The sequence below is a fragment of the Cherax quadricarinatus genome, chromosome 44 (assembly GCF_038502225.1).
Source record: "Cherax quadricarinatus isolate ZL_2023a chromosome 44, ASM3850222v1, whole genome shotgun sequence".
In the NCBI taxonomy this organism is placed as follows: Eukaryota; Metazoa; Arthropoda; class Malacostraca; order Decapoda; family Parastacidae; genus Cherax; species Cherax quadricarinatus.
The window spans coordinates 7164140-7191008 of record NC_091335.1 but is presented as its reverse complement, the minus strand read 5'-3'; the positions used below and the strand labels follow the sequence as shown (position 1 = coordinate 7191008).

The 26869-nt window shown below is 38.2% G+C and overlaps 1 protein-coding gene across 5 annotated transcripts in view; it reads right to left on the bottom strand.

Annotated features, from left to right (window-relative positions):
- Positions 1 to 280: 280 nt before the first annotated feature.
- The window catches only part of LOC128697473 (G patch domain-containing protein 2-like), a 60627-nt gene continuing 34038 nt past the window's right edge, over positions 281 to 26869 (bottom strand). For 4 of the 5 annotated variants that reach the window (XM_070094055.1, XM_070094058.1, XM_070094059.1 and 1 more), the window contains 3 exons: positions 25608 to 25774; positions 23128 to 23312; positions 281 to 7693 (listed from right to left, as the gene is read on the bottom strand). In XM_070094055.1, coding sequence (XP_069950156.1) covers positions 7545 to 7693; positions 23128 to 23312; positions 25608 to 25774 — 501 coding nt within the window. In that variant the 3' untranslated portion in view covers positions 281 to 7544. The remainder of the gene's footprint in view (positions 7694 to 23127; positions 23313 to 25607; positions 25775 to 26869) is intronic. The other variant, XM_070094057.1, reaches the window with a different exon arrangement.

Genomic DNA, 26869 nt, shown 5'->3' with positions numbered 1-26869 from the left:
TTAGGATCAGTACGTATTAGTTTCCATGACAAACGGGAAAGTAAACCCCTGAAAAATGTTTTTATTAACAATATTATATGCAACACTATGGGATATGCCTGTCATATACAGCTGAATAATTCTCATTAAACTTCATAGACTGAAATGTACACATATTTTTTACACATTGGCCGTCTCACATGCATGTTTACCTAAGCGTGCACGTGTGTACATAAGTGTACATACTGCCATCAAGGTACAGAAATGTAAGAAGTTCAAATAGGAAAATAAAAATAAAACCTTCAAAACTTTATACTGTATTCTATATCTGTATCACATAAATAAATTTCACAAATATTTTATTTAGCTTAAAAATTAATATACTGTACACAAAATATATTAGGATATTAGGAACAAGTAACTTAAACCTTGCACGAATGCTAAAGAAAGAGTACATTCTATGTCTGGTAACCTTATGCCATTTTATAAAGTACATGTTATATATAGTCTCTCAAAATCGGAAATACAGTACAGTACCAAAAAAATACCCTGATTAACATTTCATATAATTTGTACATTGTTTTATGACCTGTGACATGATCAGAAAAATTGCACAAGACAAAACCTTTCAGCCAGTGCACACAATGTAAAAAATTACAATGATTTACGTTGTCCTGAAGAACAAGTCAGAAAACAGCGGCTGGAACAATTCACAAGTAACCCACACTCTGGAAAGGAAATTTTCGATTTATCCTTTGTTGTATCCTGGGAAATGATGATGGGCCAAGATAGACCAAAATGTTGTCTAAAGTTTCCTTTCCAAGTGCGGGTTAGAGAAAATTGATATAAAATACCAACACGATGGCACAGTGAGAGACAATATAATGTGATCTTTTACTGGTGATGTTTTACCCACATAGTGGGTTTTGTCACAAATACACAAATAACCCGCACATAAAAGACAGAAGCTTACGACGACGTAAGCTTCTGTCTTTTATGTGCGGGTTATTTGTGTATCGTTCCAGTCACGGTATTGTGCCTTTTTGTTATTTGTCACAAATATTATTATTATAATGACCCATAACAGTCATACAGCCAATTCACAAACAGAGGATTGTTTATGACCTGATAAAGCCCACTGTGTACAAAATATCAAGAAAGGATCACTTAATACTGCATGTCTCTCTCTCTTTTCTAAAGTGTGGGGGTTACTTGTGAATTTTGGATCTTAAAAATTGCTCTGAACCTACCCCCTACATGACAGGCACATATAAAAAAAAAAAAAAAAAAAAAAAAAAAAAAAGCTGAAGACACCTAACTGCCCTACTTTAATTCTTTAATTTTGCATAAAGAATCAAAATAGGCTGAGGATGTCTTGAAATCATTTATGAAGGCTTGTATCTTTACTCTGCTAGACTATTTTTTCTAAAACAGTTAACATATTGATAAAAACTGGTATACTCCTATCAGTTTGCGTATGATGTACAAATGAATAAAAAGGTATGGTAATATGTATAAGATATTAAATTAATCACAGTATAGGCCAGATATTCGCCAACTGCACTTTTATGTGCATTATCCTGAAAGTACTGCAATCACTGTATATCTTACATAATGATACACAAAATTTAATGCAATGAATTTGATTAAGCTTCACTTCGTACTGTAGTAAAAATACAATGGGGTACTAATAAAAATATTCTAACAGGTTGATGCTGCACCTGAAACAGGCAATACACAAGGAGAGAAATACAGTGCATGTACTGTGTAATGTGATTCCCGTACTTGGAAGTGACAATGTGCTTCTAAAGATGCAGGAAATGATCAGCCTTCATTTTAGTAACTCTCTATAGGATGGAAAGGAGTGGGGAGGGGGGGGGACCTGATGCAAATGGTTCTTGAGCCAAGGTACTAGAGCTACACTCCCTTTCCCTGAATCAATCTTGATTGCTTCCCATTCCCAAGGTGATGTATGACCTTCACAGATTCAGAACTTCCCCACGAACAGTGATTATGTGTGAGTGAGGTGAAAGTGTTGAATGATGATGGAAGTATTTTCTTTTGGGGGATTTTCTTTCTCTTTGGGTCACCCTGCCTCGGTGGGAGACGGCCGACTTGTTGGGAAAAAAAAAAATAATAATAATTTGTACACAAGTAACGAAGATGATGCAAGACACCTAACACACTAAGCCATTTGTACTGTCCACAGTCACCAGGGATACAGAATCTCTATACTTGGTTATGCTCATTAAGGCAGAATGGGAGACAGCCCCATAAAAATTACTGGTAAGTGGTGCAAAATTCTTGTAAGCAATTAAAATTACCTCAGACGAGATCTGGAGTTAAACACAGCACTATTTTTCAAGCAATATCTAGTACAGTATATGTAGTTATCTAAAATTAAGGTAGTGTGTACAAAAAGACTAAATGGATGCAGTGACTGTATCCCAGTACTCAGAGATTATATTTAGGGAAAACACCAAATCCTTAAGGGTCACACAGTACTACATGGCAGAGGTAAGAGATGCTAGAAGTGATGAGGTAAGGATATTAGCAGAAACGAGGCAGTAAAGGAGGAAAAGTGGCTATTAGTTAATGTAACTGAAAGGAAAGGAAAGGAAAGGAAAGGAAAAATAAAAAAGTGTCCAAATAATGTAGGAATTATTTTACTAAACAAAAGGCAAAAGACTTATTCAAAGGGGGTTGAGGGAGAAAAAATGAACAATACTGATAAATGGTAAAAAAATAGAAAGTAGAAATGATGGCTTAGCAGACTGGATGCTAAGATAATGGTTGTGTGTGTGAACTGGGTGCAGAATTATCACCTCTATGATGGAACAAAGAGTGCAGATGTGGTTGGACACTGTGCAGAATGACGTGTAGAATGGGGCATGGAGAGGATGACTGGGTATGGAGAATTACTATGTTAGTGAACTAGGCATGAATTGGATGATAATGTAAGTGATGAAAGTGTGGACACATGGGAATGACAACTGCATGAGGATCTGGGTGTGGAAAGAAGAATGCAAGTGGTAGGTAACAGAATATGTTGATCTTTTCCTTCCATAAATATCATATGACTTTAATATATAGACTGGTACTACAGTATATTTCCACTTAAGTTGTCAGTTCTTGCTTCACACTGCCATAAAAAAGAGCTATGAACTTTCTAAGTACTGTCATGTACAGTACAGCATTTACAGGATCAGAAGACTGTAGTTAATGGTATAATAAAAAAAAACATTAAAGTACTTGGGAGCATCTTGTTTCTTTTCCCTGTAGCGACATGTTTACATACAACTATCATTGCATTCATTGGGAAACATTAAACTCAAATCAGTTGTACACTGCATGAGGAATGGAAGAAAAACAGGTTTGATACAAAAGGAAATTAGCTCAAATTTCTTGGATCAAGAGTCCTTCCCCAGCATCAGGGCCCTACCCTAGAAGGGTGTTTACATAAGATAAAATACACTGTTATAGACCCAGACCACTACTGTTATGCAGTAAGATGAGGCTGGTCTAAACCTTATATACAGTAGTGTTCTTTCTCATCATTTGCTAATGTTAGTACTGTACAAAGATTTCAAGACTGACATATAATGTGATTGTGTGATTACCTGTTATAGTCACAGTCCTGAGCAGAGCTATGCTCAGGGTATCCTGCCTTCAATTTTTAATTTCCAGTGGTTGCATCACACATTACTTCCTCTTGGATCACATTCCAGCAAATACATTGACCATGTCCCACCAGCATAAGGTGACCCCACAGAATAAAAATTTCACCATCATCAATCTTTCCAGTAGAGTTTAACATCACACTTCAAACAAGCTGCAGAAACAAAAATATCCGCACACATACCTCGCACAGCAACTGCCATAATTCCTACCTCCAAGACACCAAATCCCACAACATGGTTACCCTGAATCCTTACATGAATAAAAAAATTATATAATTATATTCACAGGGAGAGCTTTCAACCCATAGAGGTCATACAGTATCAAGAAAATGGAAGGGAATTACTTCTGATCCAAAGGGAGGGCAGTTACAATTCTTTGGATCAAAAGCCCCTAACTGGACTAAAAATTAATAGAAATTTTTTTAATCAGAGTCAAGTGGTACCAACTCTTACGTAGGTATTAAATGGTCTTTAAACATTGCAGCAAGAAGCTGGCTGGAGACAGTGAAGATGCCATGTTTGAGAGAGGTGTGTATATTATGTAGAAAATTTGGAACACAGAAATTAATAGATGGGGTGGGATTGTGAAAGTATAATTTTGAGGACAGGAGGGGGTATTGAAGTAGCTTGGCAATTTAGAAAGGAAGGAGCAGAAGAGGATGGCAAATAGGGTGTACAAATCCAGGTTGGAAGGAGAAGGGGCAGGGGTTGTTCCAGGGTGTGAAGGATGTTTTATGTGGCAGGGGTATGTGAGTGTGTGTTAGATCACAGCAAATGGTTTTTAAGTTTGATGTGCTTGAGAGTGTGAGGAAGGTAACCTCACAGGGAAAGGGGGGACAAATTAGTCAGAGTCGAGTCCTGAAAAACAGGGTAATGATGTCACAGTTCTGAGAGTCATTTGAACTGTGATGTCTATGTACTTCTGGCAAAGCAGCTACTGAATAAATGATGGTAAATGTGTTTCCTTTGTGTCACCATACCTTAGTGGGAGATGGTTTAAAAAAATTTTTAATTCTCATTCCTAAATTTCAAAAATTATAATTCATATAATTATAATTTATATAATTCACGTGCACCAATGAATTATATAAAAAAATAAACGTATTTGATTAAAAACTACAAAGAAACAACAAATAAGCGTAAATTTCAACCTAATTACCAACATCCAAAACTGACAATGGTCTTAGTACTCTGTTCTTACATTAAAGTTGCACAAGCCATCCTGTAAACTGAATGAATTCAAAACATGTTAATACACAATAGTTATATTACATACAATATCCTTGACTCCTCTCTCATCAACCATAAAAGCAATCATGCCACAGTTTGTACAAATCATTGTACATAGTCTAAAGGCAGATAACACACTGTGAAAAAAAAAAACAAGAATAATGTCACTGTTGGTAGCAACTCTTTAGTGTTGCAACATGTTAAGTAGGCTTCCCAGACTCATGATGAGATATGACTGATTTTTAATAGGGAAGGCACTGTATATACAAGTTATTATAGCCTCAAGCAGTTCATATATGTACACTTGTTACTCCAGACAATGGATATGCAATGAAAAGCACAAACATGGCCCAAGACTGTTATTTCAAGGGAGTATGAGTTATTACTACTACCATAATTATGGCGAGGGGCTAAACCCGCAGGGAGTCATGCAGCTCCTGGAAAATGGGACGTAATCATGTTTGATCTGAAGGGAGGGGTAGCTCTAATTCCAGAGATCAAGGCCCCCTTGAAGGGTAAGTGTGACAAGCAGCTCTCCTTAACAGGCAAGTGGGCGATTCCAGTTTTGAAATGTCATCTTCCCTCCACCCCAAATTAGACATTCCCCACCCCCATCCCTACCATGTCAGACCAAATACTGTAGTTTTATTTATTGTTGTTGCTTGTATTGTAATCGTTCATGTACAATTACTTATTCAATTTAAATAATTCCTGTAAACTGTTCTATGCTGAATTTTGGTTGGGAAATGTCAGCTCAGACATAGCTATCCATATATGACTAGGAATGATCATGTGCAAATAGAGGCTCCATTGTAAAAATATATTCATGCATGTATGTATATGCACATATGTATGTACACCTAAGTAGTAGGTTGGTAGACAGCAACCACCCAGGGAGGTACTGCCGTCCTGCCAAGCAAGTGTAAAACGAAAGCCTGTAATTGTTTTACATGATGGTAGGATTGCTGATGTCCTTTTTTCTGTCTCATGAACATGCAAGGTTTCAGGTACGTCTTGCTACCTCTACTTACACTTAGGTCACACTACACATACATGTACAAGCATATATATACACACCCCTTTGGGTTTTCTTCTATTTTCTTTCTAGTTCTTGTTCTTGTTTATTTCCTCTTACCTCCATGGGGAAGTGGAACAGAATTCTTCCTCCGTAAGCCATGCGTATCGTAAGAGGCGACTAAAATGCCGGGAGCAAGGGGCTAGTGACCCCTTCTCCTGTATAAATTACTAAATTTAAAAAGAGAAACTTTTGTTTTTCTTTTTGGGCCACCCTGCCTTGGTGGGATACGGCCGGTGTGTTGAAAGAAGAAGATGTACACATGTGTGCACATGCATGCATGCCCACATACACACACTAGACAGCCTACTATAGCAGTTGGTCAGTAAATGTTGACTCATTTAGAATACTGTGTGGCTTCAATACTTTAGATGCGATGGCTCTTACCAATGGTTTATCCTCATACTATTTTCTCTAAGAAAGAGAGGGCAATGCAGTCCACTCCAAATATTCCAGTCATTAGTATTCATCTCTAAAACTGCAATAAGATTATATATAAGACACACTGGTCTAAAGAAAACCAGAGACTAACATAACAGTGAAGTTTCAGCTGTAAACTGGCCACAGTAATCAAGCCTCTAATTTCCAACATAAGTACATTACTGTAGCTATTGGCAAAATCAATTTACAATCTTATTTCAACATAGGTTTGTAATCTGTCGAATTGACAGATTACAAATCATGGTAGTAAGTAGGTTAAAAATTCCTCATAAATGCTGTATAAAGTGAACCTTATTACAAATCAGTTATATAACTTAAACAAATATTGGAATACCTTCATAAATTTTAATCAATTTAAAAGATGTCCTGCAACTGCAAACTTTGGTTAAATTATGATTTATGAACTATAGGGTTTATTCTATGTTTCTAAATAAATCTATGTATAAATATATAACGATTAAATTTTTTTATTTTTTTTTTATTAACACACTGGCCGATTCCCACCAAGGCAGGGTGGCCCGAAAAAGAAAAACTTTCACCATCATTCATTCCATCACTGTCTTGCCAGAAAGGTGCTTTACACTACAGTTTTTAAACTGCAACATTAACACCCGTCCTTCAGAGTGCAGGCACTGTACTTCCCATCTCCAGGACTCAAGTCCGACCTGCCGGTTTCCCTGAATCCCTTCATAAATGTTACTTTGCTCACACTCCAACAGCACATCAAGCATTAAAAACCATTTGTCTCCATTCACTCCTATCAAACATGCTCACGCATGCCTGCTGGAAGTCCAAGCCCCTAGCACACAAAACCTCCTTTACCTTTACAATTAAATATTTTCTGTATTCTAGAATTCGAAGGGGCAAACATAGGTACTATTCATGAGAACACAAGATTTCACCTTCAAATGATAATTTAAGTCACTGTACAAAAAGAAAATTTTCATTCATAAGCTACAATACTCTCCTTATAAAAAGAAAAGGATGAAAATGGTCACTGGCCATTGGGAATAATTCTGAAGCTTTTTATCATTAAATATTAATGAATGGGTAAAATCAAAACAAGCACTTCAAAATATGAAATGCACAAACATAATGAAATCTGGCAGTGAGGTTTTGACAGCATTGTGAAGAACAATTTAGAGAGTACAATCGTGAAGGCCAAGAGATGTAGGAGAGGGAAGCGGATCAGGTTCCGAGTCGGCCAGGCGCTCAGAGAGTGAATCAGCGCAGCAGTCACCGTCATCGTCCCAACTGACGCTTGGCACTGGAGGACGATACGCTGTTCCTGAAACATTGTTTTCCCAATTAAAGTACACAATGTTTTTTGCATTTTCAAAACTCATCGCTGCTTGCTTTGCACTTGATACTCCCTGACTAAATATACTAAAATTGCTCCATCCAAAAGCACAACCTCTCCTTCTAATACCAATATTGTTTTTTTTTTACTTTTCAATAATTATTATTTAGGAAAGGCTAGGTTAATGCTAATTGACCAAATTCAACCAATTACAACATATGCTAAGTTAATACCAATAAATACAATAAGGTGTAAAGATTAGACAGTATTTTGATGCACAAATAAAAAATGGGTCACCAGCAAGAAGACTGAGGAAGCCAACAGTTAAATCCTAAGGTTCACACTTTGGCAACAATCATTATACTCAGGAGCTCTAGCCACAGCAAAATACTGTCTGCTTAGGAGGATGGATTAAAAAGCATGCCAACTCCTCAAAAATATTCTGAAAACTTAATTAACATTCATATAGTCACCCTCTCTCGGTGAGAACTCAATTTTTTTCAAAAAAGTATGTATGCATAACACACATCGTATTTACAATGCAATCATTGTTAGAGAGGCCATTCACATTTGTTTAAAGTATTACAACTACTATACAGCAAATATATAAAGGGAAAAGAAACAAGTATATATAGCATTCTGCTCACTTTTTCAGATAAATGAAATGCCTGACTAATGGAAAGACATTTACATTAAAATAATTATAGCAATATATATATATATATACAGTGGACCCCCGCATAACGATGGCATCGCATAGCGATTTTTCCGCATAACGATTACTTTTATCGCAAAATTTTTGCCCCGCATACCGATTAAAAACCCGCATACCGATTTTCGTCCGAGACGCGTCCAATGTGCCCTCACATGTGCCGGCCGTCCCATTGTTTACCAGCCAGCCTCCGCGGTAACATCCAAGCATACACTCGGAATATTTCGTATTATTACAGTGTTTTCGGTGGTGTTTCTGGAAAATAAGTGACCATGGGCCCCAAGAAAGCTTCTAGTGCCAACCCTGTGGTAAAAAGGGTGAGAATTAGTATGGAAATTAAGAAAGATTTTGAAGGGTTTGGGGCTAACCCTGAGAAGCCTATGCCAGTTGTGGAATCCATTGTGCCTACTTCAAAGATTAAGGAAATGTGTGCAGAGTGGTTTGAACTGCAAACCTTTATAGATGAAAATCACCCTGACACAGCTGTTGCAAGCCGTGCTTGTGACTATTTCAATGACAATGTTATGGCCCATTTTAGGAAAGTCTTGAAGAAACGGGAGGTACAGAGCTCTATGGACAGATTTGTTGTGCGACAGAGGTCCAGTGACTCTGAAGCTGGTCCTAGTGGCATTAAAAGAAGAAGGGAAGTAACCCCAGAAAAGGACTTGCTACCTCAAGTCCTAATGGAAGGGGATTCCCCTTCTAAACAGTAAGAAGATAATGCTCTCCCCTCCTCCCATCCCATCAATCATCACCAGATCTTCAATAAAAGTAAGTGTCATGTAATTGTGCATGCCTTTTTCAGTTTGTGTGTATTAAAATTAACATTTCATGTGGTAAAAAAAAATTTTTTTCATACTTTTGGGCGTCTTGCACGGATTAATTTTATTTCCATTATTTCTTATGGGGAAAATTAATTCGCATAACGATTATTTCGCATAACGATGAGCCCTCTTGCACGGATTAAAATCGTTAACCGGGGGTCCACTGTATATATATATATATATATATACAGTGGACCCCCGGTTAACGATATTTTTTCACTCCAGAAGTATGTTCAGGTGCCAGTACTGACTGAATTTGTTCCCATAAGAAATATTGTGAAGTAGATTAGTCCATTTCAGACCCCCAAACATACACGTACGAACGCACTTACATAAATACACTTACATAATTGGTCGCATTCGGAGGTAATCGTTATGCGGGGGTCCACTGTATATATATATATATATATATATATATATATATATTTTTTTTTTTTTTTTTTTTCAACAAGTCGGCCGTCTCCCACCGAGGCAGGGTGACCCAAAAAAGAAAGAAAATCCCCAAAAAGAAAATACTTTCATCATCATTCAACACTTTCACCACACTCGCACATTATCACTGTTTTTGCAGAGGTGCTCAGAATACAACAGTCTAGAAGCATAAACATATAAAGATACACAACATATCCCTCCAAACTGCCAATATCCCAAACCCCTCCTTTAAAGTGCAGGCATTGTACTTCCCATTTCCAGGACTCAAGTCCGACTATATGAAAATAACCGGTTTCCCTGAATCCCTTCACTAAATATTACCCTGCTCACACTCCAACAGATCGTCAGGTCCCAAGTACCATTCGTCTCCATTCACTCCTATCTAACACGCTCACGCACGCTTGCTGGAAGTCCAAGCCCCTTACCCACAAAACCTCCTTTACCCCCTCTCTCCAACCCTTTCGAGGACGACCCCTACCCCGCCTTCCTTCCCCTATAGATTTATATGCTTTCCATGTCATTCTACTGTGATCCATTCTCTCTAAATGACCAAACCACCTCAACAACCCCTCTTCTGCCCTCTGACTAATACTTTTATTAACTCCACACCTTCTCCTAATTTCCACACTCCGAATTTTCTGCATAATATTTACACCACACATTGCCCTTAAACAGGACATCTCCGCTGCCTCCAACCGTCTCCTCGCTGCTGCATTTACCACCCAAGCTTCACACCCATATAAGAGTGTTGGTACTACTATACTTTCATACATTCCCTTCTTTGCCTCCATAGATAACGTTTTTTGACTCCACATATACCTCAACGCACCACTCACCTTTTTTCCCTCATCAATTCTATGATTAACCTCATCCTTCATAAATCCATCCGCCGACACGTCAACTCCCAAGTATCTGAAAACATTCACTTCTTCCATACTCCTCCTCCCCAATTTGATATCCAATTTTTCTTTATCTAAATCATTTGACACCCTCATCACCTTACTCTTTTCTATGTTCACTTTCAACTTTCTACCTTTACACACATTCCCAAACTCATCCACTAACCTTTGCAATTTTTCTTTAGAATCTCCCATAAGCACAGTATCATCAGCAAAAAGTAACTGTGTCAATTCCCATTTTGAATTTGATTCCCCATAATTTAATCCCACCCCTCTCCCAAACACCCTAGCATTTACTTCCTTTACAACCCCATCTGTAAATATATTAAACAACCATGGTGACATTACACATCCCTGTCTAAGACCTACTTTTACCGGGAAGTAGTCTCCCTCTCTTCTACACACCCTAACCTGAGCCTCACTATCCTCATAAAAACTCTTTACAGCATTTAATAACTTACCACCTATTCCATATACTTGCAACATCTGCCACATTGCTCCTCTATCCACTCTATCATATGCCTTTTCTAAATCCATAAATGCAATAAAAACTTCCCTATCTTTATCTAAATACTGTTCACATATATGCTTCAATGTAAACACCTGATCTACACATCCCCTACCCACTCTAAAACCTCCTTGCTCATCCGCAATCCTACATTCTGTCTTACCTCTAATTCTTTCAATTATAACCCTACCGTACACTTTTCCTGGTATACTCAGTAAGCTTATTCCTCTATAATTTTTACAGTCTCTTTTGTCCCCTTTCCCTTTATATAAAGGGACTATACATGCTCTCTGCCAATCCCTAGGTACCTTCCCCTCTTTCATACATTTATTAAACAAAAGTACCAACCACTCCAACACTATATCCCCCCCTGCTTTTAACATTTCTGTCATGATCCCATCAGTTCCAGCTGCTTTACCCCCTTTCATTTTACGTAATGCCTCACGTACCTCCCCCACACTTACATTCTGCTCTTCTTCACTCCTAAAAGATGGTATACCTCCCTGACCAGTGCATGAAATTACTGCCTCTGTTTCTTCCTTAACATTTAAAAGTTCCTCAAAATATTCTCGCCATCTACCCAATACCTCCATCTCCCCATCTACTAACTCCCCTACTCTGTTTTTAACTGACAAATCCATATTTTCCCTAGGCTTTCTTAACTTGTTTAACTCACTCCAAAATTTTTTCTTATTTTCATTAAAATTTCTTGACAGTGCCTCTCCCACTCTATCATCTGCTCTCCTTTTGCACTATATATATATATATATATATATATATATATATATATATATATATATATATATATATATGTGTGTGTGGAGTCAAAAAACGTTATCTATGGAGGCAAAGAAGGGAATGTATGAAAGTATAGTAGTACCAACACTCTTATATGGGTGTGAAGCTTGGGTGGTAAATGCAGCAGCGAGGAGACGGTTGGAGGCAGCGGAGATGTCCTGTTTAAGGGCAATGTGTGGTGTAAATATTATGCAGAAAATTCGGAGTGTGGAAATTAGGAGAAGGTGTGGAGTTAATAAAAGTATTAGTCAGAGGGCAGAAGAGGGGTTGTTGAGGTGGTTTGGTCATTTAGAGAGAATGGATCACAGTAGAATGACATGGAAAGCATATAAATCTATAGGGGAAGGAAGGCGGGGTAGGGGTCGTCCTCGAAAGGGTTGGAGAGAGGGGGTAAAGGAGGTTTTGTGGGTAAGGGGCTTGGACTTCCAGCAAGCGTGCGTGAGCGTGTTAGATAGGAGTGAATGGAGACGAATGGTACTTGGGACCTGACGATCTGTTGGAGTGTGAGCAGGGTAATATTTAGTGAAGGGATTCAGGGAAACCGGTTATTTTCATATAGTCGGACTTGAGTCCTGGAAATGGGAAGTACAATGCCTGCACTTTAAAGGAGGGGTTTGGGATATTGGCAGTTTGGAGGGATATGTTGTGTATCTTTATATGTTTATGCTTCTAGACTGTTGTATTCTGAGCACCTCTGCAAAAACAGTGATAATGTGCGAGTGTGGTGAAAGTGTTGAATGATGATGAAAGTATTTTCTTTTTGGGGATTTTCTTTCTTTTTTGGGTCACCCTGCCTCGGTGGGAGACGGCCGACTTGTTGAAAAAAAAAAAAAAAAAAAAAAAAATATAAAAAAAAAAAAAAAAAAAAATATATATATATATATATATATATATATATATATATATATATATATACATACAGTATGGCCCCACTTATACGGCTGGTTAGGTTCCAGGCTACCACTGGAAAGCAGACATTGCCGGAAAGCGGACGCCATTTGTTTCCACTTATAAATATCAGATAAGAAGTTTACACTAACATATATTAAGTTAGTATTAGAACTAGGCATTAAACAACAATAAAAAGTAAAATACACACACAGTACACTCATTACTTATCTCAAAATATTTGTAGTCCTAATGGTCTTAATATAGGATGCAAGGTGAATATTTATTTGTAGAAAGTCAGGTGTGGTAGGTATCGTAGTCCATCTAGCCACCCAGAGCGGCAATGTAAACAAAGAGACGAACGCGGCTGGTGGGTTGATACATGTTCATTTCCATATTTGATATTTGTAAAGTTTATATCATAATACAAACACTTTACATTGTGTATAAGTTGTCTCCACATTGGTACAGTAGAATAAATAAAGAGAAACACTCCAATTCTCATGCAACACACCATTTTTAAAAGGAATGACGCTCTGAGTGAAGGTATACGAAAGAATAATCTAATACAGTTACCCCCCAGTAATACTAGTGTACACATTTTCTTTGGTGTTGGACTAGAGAAAACGTTGTTCTTTCCGACACTCTGACAACTGCAAAAACATCTCATACTTGTTAGTTTATTCTACTGTGGGTGTAATTATCATGGTGATATGTTACGTAGCATGTTTATTATATAAGTTTGAAAAAATATCATAGATGGATTAAGCAAAATGTCTATATTAACATTTTATACACTTAATGTGCCTCAGAGTGATTATTACTGTGTTATTATTATTAATAGGCATCTTCAAGACTAATAAGACACTCTTAGTGATTTTAATGTGTACCTGCACGACAGCATAGTGTGTAAGTTTACTTAGGTACAGGTACACATAAGTATAATTATCAGAGTATATATAAAATATAATATACGTAACTTTAAAACACTTGAAATTTTGGAAAGTTTCCAAACATAATGAAGAGACGTGGTGCTTACGGAGAATGTAAACAAATGGGTGGGGGCACGGTGACTGTACCAGAAAGACAGGGGGAGCCATATTATGAGTTTTGGTCATAATTTGAAATGTCCATATTAGTGGAACGCCGTAAAGCGAAACACCGTAAAGCAGGGCCCTGCTGTATCTGGCAAAATGATCAACATGTCTAATAGTAACCAGAAAAATAAATATGTGCATTTTTTCATTCTTGATGGATAAAGTGAATGTTATAAGTTTTTAACATTTAGTAAATAACTTCAGTGTTCATAAATTGACAAATTAAAATTTAAAAAAAATATTCTAGTACAGGTACAACATCAAATTTTCGGACAAGGATGGTCTAGAAACTCCTATAATCCTTACACATTTACGAGCAGGAACTTGAAATTCCCACGGCAGTGCATTTACCACCCAACGGTACGCCATTTATCCAACCCCAAGACCAAGAAAAACTGCGCTCTCTAAAGGTGGAAAACTCAGTAATCCGGAAAGGCTTTGGAACCAAAGGGTCCGGAAAATTGATGTTGTACCTCTATCATAATTGTGGTCATGACCCTTCAGTGAAATACAGGTCTCCCTCAACATTCGTGAGGGTTAGGGGATCAAGAGCCTTGCGAATGTTGAAAAACCGTGAATGTTTGGTGCCCCAATATATTGTAGGGAAATATAATACAATACTGCTTCCTTAACTTGTTGAACCATGAACAATCATAAAATACATGAAAACGTCGTAAATTGTACTAAATACGTACGTTATGCCTTAACAACATGTATGTTATTAAATACTACTGCCTCCACCACTGCGAGTCCCTACTACCCTCCCTCCGACCCCCCACAACTGGCAGCCAGCCCTCCCACCACTCAGTGTGGTGAGTGTTTTGTTTGTTCATTATTTGCTATTAACCCTTTGACTGTCGCGGCCGTATATATACGTCTTACGAGGTACCGTGTTTGACGTATATATACTCATAAATTCTAGCGGCTTCAAATCAAGCAGGAGAAAGCTGGTAGGCCCACATGTGAGAGAATGGGTCTGTGTGGTCAGTGTGTACCATATAAAAAAATCCTGGAGCACGCAGTGCATAATGGGAAAAAAAAAACTCTGACCGTTTTTTTTAATTAAAATGCCGACTTTGTGGTCTATTTTCGTATAGTATTTATGGTTGTATTCTCGTTTTCTTGGTCTCATTTGATAGAATGGAAAACATATTATAGAAATAGAGGTGATTTTGATTGATTTTACTATAAAAAGAACCTAGAAATGGAGCTCAAAGTAGGGGAAATGTTTGATTTTTGCCAATGTTCAAAAGTAAACAAATGATGCCATTGTCCAATAAATGTCCAACTAGCCATTCTAATATGCAGTCATGAATGGGTTGATGTTATTTATACAATTATTACAGTATTGCAGTAGTCTGCATAATAGTAAGTCTTCAATTTTTTGTTTGAATAAAAATTCAAAATAGAAAGCAAGAGTAATATCAGAGGGGCCTGGAGACGTGACTGATGAACAAAGAAAATGTAATTTTAGAGCCAGGAATGTCTGCATTGTTCATTCTGGACCTTATTTTGAAATAGTCATATTTTTTAGTTTTTGTGAAACTGGCCAAATTGCAAATTTCTGACCACATTATTAGGTAGTTGAAATCGGTAAATGGGCAGTTTCTTATACTCAATCGATAGAAAAAATGGAGTTCTAAAGAAATAGCTATGAGTTTGGTCGACTGGAACAATGGAATTAGCCGAAAATAGGGCTCAAAGTGGGCGAAATCGCCGATTTGTAAACAGAGCCGAGGTTGCTAACTTCGCGAGAGCGTAATTCCGTCAGTTTTCCATCAAATTTCGTTTTTTTTGGTGTCATTACAATCCGGAAAAGATTCTCTATCATTTCATAAGAAAAAATAATTTTTTTTTTTTAAATTTTGCGACACCAGGAGACACCTCAGGATTGGGGGTTGCGACAGTCAAAGGGATAAACTACAGTATAAATAATGTAAACCCATTTATGACTACATATTGGAATGGCTATTCGGACAGGTATTTGAAGGTGACATCATGTGTTTACTCTTGAACACAGCAAAGAATCAAACATTTCTGCTACTGCTAATAATAATAATAATAATAATAATAATAATAATAATAATAATAATAATAATAATAATGTAAAAATAATAATATAATAAAAATAATAATATAATAAAAATAATAATACATATTAATAATAATAATAATAATAATAATAAATACGATAGAATTGAAGAAGGAAATTGTACAAAAATGCGAGGGCTGAAGCAGTGGTGGAGGAAATGGTTGATGCAGCGTCAGTGTGGCTTTGTTTATGCTGGAGTGAGTATTAGTCTCCGTGCTCTTCCAAACATTTCATAATAATTCATTGTATTTGGTGCTTGTAGATTGAGTGTGACTGAGTGGTTGAGGCAGTGGGTGAGGCAGTGGTATTTACTAACATATATGTTATAAATAATAATAGTACATGTTAATATTAATAACATTTATAATAATAATAATAAATGTTATTCATAATGTACTATTATTATTTATAACATTTTTGTTTTTGTTTTTTCAACAAGTCGGCCGTCTCCCACCGAGGCAGGGTGACCCAAAAAGAAAGAAAATCCCCAAAAAGAAAATACTTTCATCATCATTCAACACTTTCACCACACTCACACATTATCACTGCTTTTGCAGAGGTGCTCAGAATACAACAGTTTAGAAGCATATACATATAAAGATACACAACATATCCCTCCAAACCGCCAATATCCCAAACCCCTCCTTTAACCCTTTCAAGGTCCAAGGCCCAAATCTGAAGTGGTGCCCCAGTGTCCAAGAATTTTCAAAAAAAAAATTTGTTATTTTTTCTTATGAAATGGTAGAGAATCTTTTTGCGAAGGTAATAAAACAAAAAGTACGAAATTTGATGGAAAATTGATGAAATTATGCTCTCACGAATTTTGATGTGTCAGCGATATTTACGAATCGGCGATTTTGCTGACTTTGACTTCCATTTTAGGCCAATTACATCATTCCAGTCGACCAAATTCTTAGCTATTTCACTAGTATTACTTCTATTCTATCGATTGAGCACAAGAAATCGCCAAGTCAACTGTTTCAACTACAAAATAAAGTGATCGGAAATTGGTAATTTGGCCAATTTAACACAAAGTTCAAAATATTCCAATTTCAAAATAGCATCCAGAATAAACAATGTAGGCATTCCTGGCACTAAACTAACATTTCCTCGGTTCATTAGTTACGTTTTGAGGCTTTACAAATAAATCCCATTTTTATTTTTTATTTACATAATGAATTTTTATTCACACCAAAAAATAGAAGATTTACTGTTATGCAATATTGTAATAATTGTATAAATATCATCACCACATTTGTGAATGTGTATTAGATCCACCAGCTGGCGTGTATTAGATGTGTGAGGTCGTTTGTTTACTCTTGAACATCGACAAAAATTTAACATTTCCGCTACTTTGAGCTCAGTTTCAAGCCATTTCCGATGCTAAAACCAATCAAAATCATCTCTATTTCTGTAATATGTCTTCCATTCTATCAAATGAGACCAAGAAATTGCAAATACAACTATAAAAAACATACGAAAAAACACTGCAAAGTTGCTGTTTTAATCGAAAATCTTGGTTTCAGTTTTTTTCTCTCATTATACACAGTGTGCTGCAGGATGTTTTATGTGGTGCACACATACCACATAGATGTATTCTCTCATATCTAGGCCCAAGTGTACCACTCACAGTTTATCAGAGTGAGCTGAGCTCATGACGTAGATCTACGGTTTGGACACTGAACGCAAAGCCGTAGATCTACGGGATGGACCCTGAAAGGGTTAAAGTGCAGGCATTGTACTTCCCATTTCCAGGACTCAAGTCAGACTATATGAACATAACCGGTTTCCCTGAATCCCTTCACTAAATATTACCCTGCTCACACTCCAACAGATCATCAGGTCCCAAGTATCATTCGCCTCCATTCACTCCTATCTAACACGCTCATGCACGCTTGCTGGAAATCCAAGCCCCTAGCCCACAAAACCTCCTTTACCCCCTCTTTCCAACCCTTTCGAGGACGACCCCTACCCCACAAAACCTCCTTTACCCCCTCTTTCCAACCCTTTCGAGGACGACCCCTACCCCTCCTTCCTTCCCCTATAGATTTATATGCTTTCCATGTCATTCTACTTTGATCCATTCTCTCTAAATGACCAAACCACCTCAACAACCCCTCTTCTGCCCTCTGACTAATGCTTTTATTAACTCCACACCTTCTCCTAATTTCCACACTCCGAATTTTCTGCATAATATTTACACCACACATTGCCCTTAGACAGGACATCTCCACTGCCTCCAACCGTCTCCTCGCTGCTGCATTTACCACCCAAGCTTCACATCCATATAAGAGTGTTGGTACTACTATACTTTCATACATTCCCTTCTTTGCCTCCATAGATAACGTTTTTTGACTCCACATATACCTCAACGCACCACTCACCTTTTTTCCCTCATCAATTCTATGATTAACCTCATCCTTCATAAATCCATCCGACGACACGTCAACTCCCAAGTATCTGAAAACATTCACTTCTTCCATACTCCTCCTCCCCAATTTGATATCCAATTTTTCTTTATCTAAATCATTTGATACCCTCATCACCTTACTCTTTTCTATGTTCACTTTCAACTTTCTACCTTTACACACATTCTCAAACTCATCCACTAACCTTTGCAATTTTTCTTTAGAATCTCCCATAAGCACAGTATCATCAGCAAAAAGTAACTGTGTCAATTCCCATTTTGAATTTGATTCCCCATAATTTAATCCCACCCCTCTCCCAAACACCCTACCATTTACTTCTTTTACAACCCCATCTATAAATATATTAAACAACCATGGTGACATTACACATCCCTGTCTAAGACCTACTTTTACTAGGAAGTATTCTCCCTCTCTTCTACACACCCTAACCAGAGCCTCACTATCCTCAGAAAAGCTCTTTACAGCATTTAGTAACTTACCTCCTATTCCATATACTTGCAACATCTGCCACATTGCTCCTCTATCCACTCTATCATATGCCTTTTCTAAATCCATAAATGCAATAAAAACTTCCCTACCTTTATCTAAATACTGTTCACATATATGCTTCAATGTAAACACTTGATCTACACATCCCCTACCCACTCTGAAGCCTCCCTGCTCATCCGCAATCCTACATTCTGTCTTACCTCTAATTCTTTCAATTATAACCCTACCATATACTTTTCCTGGTATACTCAGTAAACTTATTCCTCTATAATTTTTACAATCTCTTTTGTCCCCTTTCCCTTTATATAAAGGGACTATACATGCTCTCTGCCAATCCCTAGGTACCTTCCCCTCTTTCATACATTTATTAAATAAAAGTACCAACCACTCCAACACTATATCCCCCCCTGCTTTTAACATTTCTGTCATGATCCCATCAGTTCCAGCTGCTTTACCCCCTTTCATTCTACGTAATTTATAACATATATGTTAGTAAATATCACTGCCTCTATCACTCTCACCCACTGCCTCTACCACTGCCTCAACTGCTGCCTCACCCACTGCCTCTATCACTGCCTCTTCCACTGCCTCACCCACTGCCTTTACCACTGCCTCTACTATACATGCTCTCTGCCAATCCCTAGGTACCTTCCCCTCTTTCATACATTTATTAAATAAAAGTACCAACCACTCCAACACTATATCCCCCCCTGCTTTTAACATTTCTGTCATGATCCCATCAGTTCCAGCTGCTTTACCCCCTTTTATTCTACGTAATTTATAACATATATGTTAGTAAATATCACTGCCTCTATCACTCTCACCCACTGCCTCTACCACTGCCTCAACTGCTGCCTCACCCACTGCCTCTACCACTGCCTCACCCACTGCCTCACCCACTGCCTCAACCACTCCAGTCACACTCAATCTACAAGCACCAAATACAATGAATTATTGTGAAATGTTTGGAAGAGCACGGAGACTAATACTCACTCCAGCATAAACAAAGCCACACTGAGGCTGCGTCAACCACTTCCTCCACTACTGCTTCAGCCCTCGTATCTTTGTACAATTTCCTTCTTCAATTCTATGGTATTTATTATTATTATTATATTAATATTATTATTATTATTAGCAGTAGTAGAAATGTTTGATTCTTTGCTGTGTTCAAGAGTAAACACATGATGTCACCTTCCAATACCTGTCCGAATAGCCATTCCAATATGCAGTCATAAATGGGTTTACATTATTTATAATGTAGTTTAATAGCAAATAATGAACAAACAAAACACTCACCACACAGTGGTGGGAGGGCTGGCTGCCAGTTGCAGGGTTCGGAGGGAGGGTAGTAAGGACTCGTGGCGGTAAACTTAAATATGATTTGGCAACTGGGAATTTGGCGGTTGGGAATTCGTGAATGTGTGAAGCCCGCGAAAGATGAAAACACGAATGTTGAGGGAGACCTGTACCACACCTCTTTGCTCCTCATTTAACCCTCTGAGGGTTTTGGTCGTACTAGTACATCTTACGCGTAGGGGTTTTTGACGTACTAGTACGCATAAATTCTAGCGCCGTCAAATCTCGCGGGAAGAGGCTGGTAGGCCTCCATATGAAAGAATGGGTCTATGTGGTCAGTGTGCACAGTATAAAAAAAATCCTGCAGCACACAGTGCACAATGAGAAAAAAAAAACTTTCACGTTTTTTTGGCATAAAACAGCGTCTTTGCACTGGATTTTCGTATGGTATTTATTGTTGTATTCTAGTTTTCTTGGTCTCATTTTATAGAATGGAATGCATATCACAGAAATTGAGATGATTTTTACTGGTTTTACAATGAAAAATACCTTGAAATTGAGCTCAAAGTAGCAGAAATGTTCGATTTTTACCAAAGTTCAAAAGTAAACAAATCATGCCAAGCGTCCAATACACGTCAACTGGTGAGTCTAACATTCTTTTGCAATTGCGCCAATATGATTTATATCATTTTTTACACTAATGCAGTAGTCTGCATAACAGTAAATCTTCTATTTTTCGTGAGAATAAAAATTCAAAGTGGAAAGCAAAAGAATGTAAGAGGGGCCTTGAGACGTGACTAATGAGCAGAAGAAATGTCATTTTAGTGCCAGGAATGTATTTCTTGTTTGTTCTGGACACTATTCGGAAATTGGAATTTTTTGAAATTTGTGTGAAATTGGCAAAATTGATAAATTCTGACCACTGTACAGTGGACCCCCGCATAGCGACCTTAATCCGTGCAAGAGGGCTGGTTGTTATGCGAAATGTTCGGTATGCGAATGAATTTTCCCCATAAGAAATAATGGAAATAAAATTAATCCGTGCAAGACACCCAAAAGTATGAAAACAAAAATTTTACCACATGAAATAGACATTTTCCTACACACAAAGAGAAGGATACATGCACAAAAGTAGAGTAGTACATGCACAATATATATTGTGCATGTACTACTCTACTAAATGAAGAATAAATGACACTTACCTTTATTGAAGATGCAGCAATGACTGATGAGACACTGTGTCCTGGGAGTGCCTTTTCCTCCTGAGTACTGTAGGTCCTGTTTGGTATTTTCTTCCAGAACAGGCCTTATCACACTGTGTATGTCACTACGATTCTTAAATCTCTCAAACCAACCTTTGCTGGCTCTAAATTCACCAATATGAGCACTAGTTCCAGGCATTTTCCCTGTTCACCTGGGTGTTAGTCGACTGATGTGGGTTGCATCCTGGGAGACAAGATTAAGGACCCCAATGGAAATAAGTTAGACAGTCTTCGATGACACTGACTTTTTTGGGTTATCCTGGGTGGCAAATCCTCTGGGGTTAATTGTTTCTTGGTATTCTCAATAAGCCACACCAACAACGGTGGTACAGCAGCAGCAGCAGCAGCAGCAGCAGACGATGCTACAGCAGCAGCAGCAGCAGCAGACGATGCTACAGCAGCAGCAGCAGACGATGCTACAGCAGCAGCAGCAGACGATGCTACAGCAGCAGCAGCAGACGATGCTACAGCAGCAACTGACGATGTTACAGCAGCAGCAGACGATGCTACAGCAGCAACTGACGATGTTACAGCAGCAGCAGACGATGCTGCAGCAGCAGCAGCAGCAGCAGACGATGCTACAGCAGCAGCAGCAGCAGCAGACGATGCTACAGCAGCAGCAGCAGACGATGCTACAGCAGCAGCAGCAGCAGCAGACGATGCTACAGCAGCAGACGATGCTACAGCAGCAACTGACGATGTTACAGCAGCAGCAGACGATGCTACAGCAGCAGCAGACGGTACTACAGCAGCAGCAGCAGCTGACGGTGGTACAGCAGCAGCAGCAGCTGTACCACCAATAGTAGCGATGGTTGATTGGGGTTTATTATACAACCTGGCCAGCTCGGAGACACGCACTCCACTTTCATACTTATCAATGATCTTTTTCTTCATTTCCAAAGTAATTCTCACCCTTATTGCTGTAGGGTTGGCACTAGAAGCTATCTTGGGGCCCATGGTCACTTATTTTCCAGAAAAAAATCACCAAAAACACTGTAATAATACGAAATGTTCCGATTGTATGCTTGGATGTTACCGCGGAGGCTGGCTGGTAAACAATGCCACCGGCGGAACATGTGAGCGTGGCTCAGGCCGCACATTGGACGCGTCTCGGATGAAGGCCGCTGAGCGGGTTTTTGGGCGGTATGCGGGGCAAAATTTTAGCGATCAAAGCGTCCGCTATGCGGATTGTCCGTTATGCAAGGCGTCCGTTATGCGGGGGTCCACTGTATTAGATAGTTGAAAATGGTAAATGGGTGGTTTCTTGCACTCATTCGATAGAAAAAATATAGTTCTAGCGAAATATTCATGTTGTTTGTCGACTAGTACAGAGGAATTGGCCGAAAATGGGGCTCAAATTGGGCAAAATCGCCAATGCGTAAACATCGCCGAGACCGCAAACTTCGCGAGAGCATAATTCCATAAGTTTTCCATCAAATCTCATAATTTTGGTGTCATTATGATCGGGAAAAGATTCTCTATCTTTTCATAAGAAAAAATAATTTTTTTTTTTAAATTTAGCCGACCCTGAGAACGAGTTTCTGAGAGGGCCTGTCGACCCTCAAAGGGTTAATGATCCATCCTCAAAATTACAACTGAAACCTGGCTAAAAATGATTAGCATGTTTGTTTTGTGATAACTCCACATGGGCTTATCACTTCATATGAATATAATAACAATAATCTGCATTTCTCACCAGATAAACCTGCACTATTGCTTATACTCTCGACTGAATCGTTGCTGCCCTCTGTTAGGTTGTTGGGAGGCAGCGGCGGTGTTCGTCTACGACGCTTTAAGTCGCTGAGGGGCACTGGCAAACCACCTGGGAAGCAAGCCAACGTTTCACCATCTGCCTCGAGTCTCTGCTTGGTGATGGTATTCCTGAGGGCAAGATCACCAAGTTAAAATAAACAATTACAATTTTTTTATTTACTCACATGGAGATGCAGGAAGCATGTCAATTCCCATATAAGAAAAAGCTGTACTTGTTTAACAAATTTACACAAATCATCCTTCTCAAGAGCAAAAACTCTTTCCAATGTGGGGTAAGGAGGCCAACACCAAGTTTCTCGAAGACTGTGTTGATTCCCTCTCACATTCGCATACACAATAATATGACCACTGGACACATTAAAATTTATGCTTAACAGTTCATCAACAGTAAAGCGTAGTGTAGTGCTCACATCCAACAGCTTCTGATTTATTACACACACAAATAAAATATGTACTGTAATTATAATTAAGGCAAATTAATTTATTAATGGGAAGCAAGAGATGGGTTCTGTCAATATAGGATCAGGAATGATTGATTACTCACGGCCAACACTAGAAATATAGGTGAGAAATTCATCAGATAATGTTATGGTAGCTTCACAGCTGTCAAGGCTCAGTGCCAGAGGTAGAAAGAAGAAAAACTATACTGAATTATCAAAAATGAAATGATAGGTTATGAAGAAAAAAGGCTCCTGAAGGAGCCTGATACATGAAAGGCAATGAGACTGGGCAAAATACTGCTATGGATATTGAGAACGAGGAGCTGCATGCAGGTGGCTCACCAAGACTTGGACTGCTAGACAGAAATTGCCAGATGCTTGTTAGATGGTAACAGAAATACCAACATTAAAAAAGGAAGCCAAAAAGAAGTCCTAAACTACAGATTATTATCGTTTCCATGCAAAGCATCAGAAAGGATAAGGAAGAAGGACTGTTTGAAAACATAGAAAAAACAATTCCTCACAAACCATCAGCACACTTTCTTGAATGGACAATCATTTTTCTAAAACCTAATAAAATAACTTATAACAGAATGAGAGAGGCTAGGCAGGAAAGAGGATAGGGTGAAGGAATAAAAGAAGGAGAGAAGGCCAACTGTCCCAGTGAGGGGTGAAATATCTGGATGGGAAGAACAAGAAGAGTCCACAAGGGCTAATACAAGGTCCAAGATACGTATAGTTTAATGACCTGTCCATGAGGGTAATTTCCTACATATTTATCATGATGGATGATGCCAAATTTATGAAGACAGGCACACAATAGGTCATAAGGAATATGTAACAAGTTCTGAACATGTTCCAGTGTTACATGACTGATCATAAGAGTGATTTTTCAAGTTTAACCTAAGAAATAAAATTGGTAATACTGTGTGCTAGGGAAAGTATATTACCAGGAGGGACAACTATGGAATCAGTCGAAGATAGTTCTAAATGTGAACATCATGTTAATCCTGTTTCTTTAAATATTAACCTCAGTAACATCAGAGGCATATGCAAGACTGGCAATGTAACATACTCTTGCAAATCCCTTACCATATGTGACCAGTATTGCAGCACAAAGTTGTAGCATAAACCCCCCTGTCTAGCCAAAACACAAAGCAAAGTTTGAGAATGTTTAAAGCTATACCTCCAGACTGGTGTCAAAGATGTGAGGCTCAAGATACAAGAAAAGATGGCACAAGCTGGATCTTATCACAGGAGGAACATAAAACTTTAATGGAAAAAGAGGTGCAAAATACTTGAGAGCAAATTATTATGTTCAATGGAAAGTGCTGAATCTGCAAAGTTCATTAAGTGTTGCATGGTAAAAGTAAAAGAGATGGAGGTATTGAGGAGGAGGACTGGCATCTCCAGGGCATATACACTGACAGATGAACACTGGATGGTGATGTTAAATGCACACCCAACCTAAGAGCCCCAGAGACATCTGGAAACATTACTTCAGCATTAAAGCAGTGGAAGAAGCCAGGTATACATTGGCAGAAACCACACACAAGTCATTAAGAATTAATAAGAAATAATTCACATCAGTTAGTAGAAAGTGGAGATTGGACTAAGAGCCAGTACTCATCCCTAACACATTCAAAAGAACTCTTTCCATATCCTCTAACTTCCAATTTCAGTCTCATCTCTCTCACTGGCCTAAAAAAATCTTGTACACACTCATTATTTTTACATCAGTCCTCTATTAGTCTTTCTATATGTATTCCTACTCCTTTTCTAACCAGTTCAAGTGATCTATTCCTTGAACTCTCCAACAAAACCTCTAAATATTAATGCTCATCTGCTAACACTTTTGTAAGTGGTCTCTTATTGCTGCACACCCACATTAAATGCTTGACACACTATGCTACTGATCTTATGAAAGACATGAAACATAATGCATCTATGGCCTAATATTTACCGTGTGGAACTCCTACGCTGAGCCACACACCTGGTCTTGGCGAGTATTGGACCAGTTTGGTCATCACTGCTACGGATGGTCAGAGAATACAAGTCAGCCAGATGATTCAGCTGGTCTCGATCTTTATCTGTCATAGGTCTCAGGCGAAGCTCAGATTGCCTCGGATCCTGGATCGTAAAATTTAATATCTTCAGAATTTGGAATAATAAAAAAAAATCTTTTGTATACAAAAAATTCTTAAAAATGCAAATGGGAAGGATGAGATGATAATATATAGGGGCTAAATTTTTTTTTATCATGCAGATGGTGCAGATTTAGAGTAGCATAAGGAAATGCCTAGCTGCAGATTTTTGACAACATATTGGGTAACGAAATGTTACAATAATTATAAACATATAGACAAGAGCTTAGAAAGTGTACAAGTAGCTCAGTCACCCTGCACAGACAATATGTAAATGTTGAATCTTTTCTAAATGGCAGCAAGTAGCACTTCTTGACGTTCCTCTAACACAGGGGTCTCAATCTGGTGCAAACTACTCCACGTGGGACAATGTCCACTTTCTTTATGAAGATAATGGATAGATGGAAAAAATATTTATAAAAAACTCTTTTCTTCTTCTTTCAACACACCGGCCATATCCCACCGAGGTGGGGTGGCCCAAAAGGAAAAACAAAAGTTTCTCCTTTTACATTTAGTAATATATACAGGAGAAGGGGTTAATAGCCCCTTGCTCCTGGCATTTTAGTCGCCTCTTACAACACGCATGGCTTACGGAGGAAGAATTCTGTTCCACTTCCCCATGGGAGTAAGAGGAAATAAACAAAAACAAGAACTAGTAAGAAAATAGAAGAAAACCCAGAGGGGTGTGTATATACTATATGCTTATATGTATGTGTAGTGTGACCTAAGTGTAAGCAGAAGTAGCAAGACGTACCTGAAACTTTGCATGTTCATGAGACAGAAAAAAAAAAAGACACCAGCAATCCTACCATCGTGTAAAACAATTACAGGCTTCTGTTTTACACTCACTTGGCAGGATGGTAGTACCTCCCTGGGCGGTTGCTGTCTACCAACCTACTACCGATATATAAAAAACTCATTGTTATATAATTACAATTTAACTGATGACTAACTTTAAAGTAAGTAATTTTCATTAAAAACTACTGTATCATACTTTCATATGCACTGATCTTCAATGATAAATTAGCAAGCATTGTTAAACTTTGTTACCACCCCAGCAGTACTGCATTGGGTTCATGCC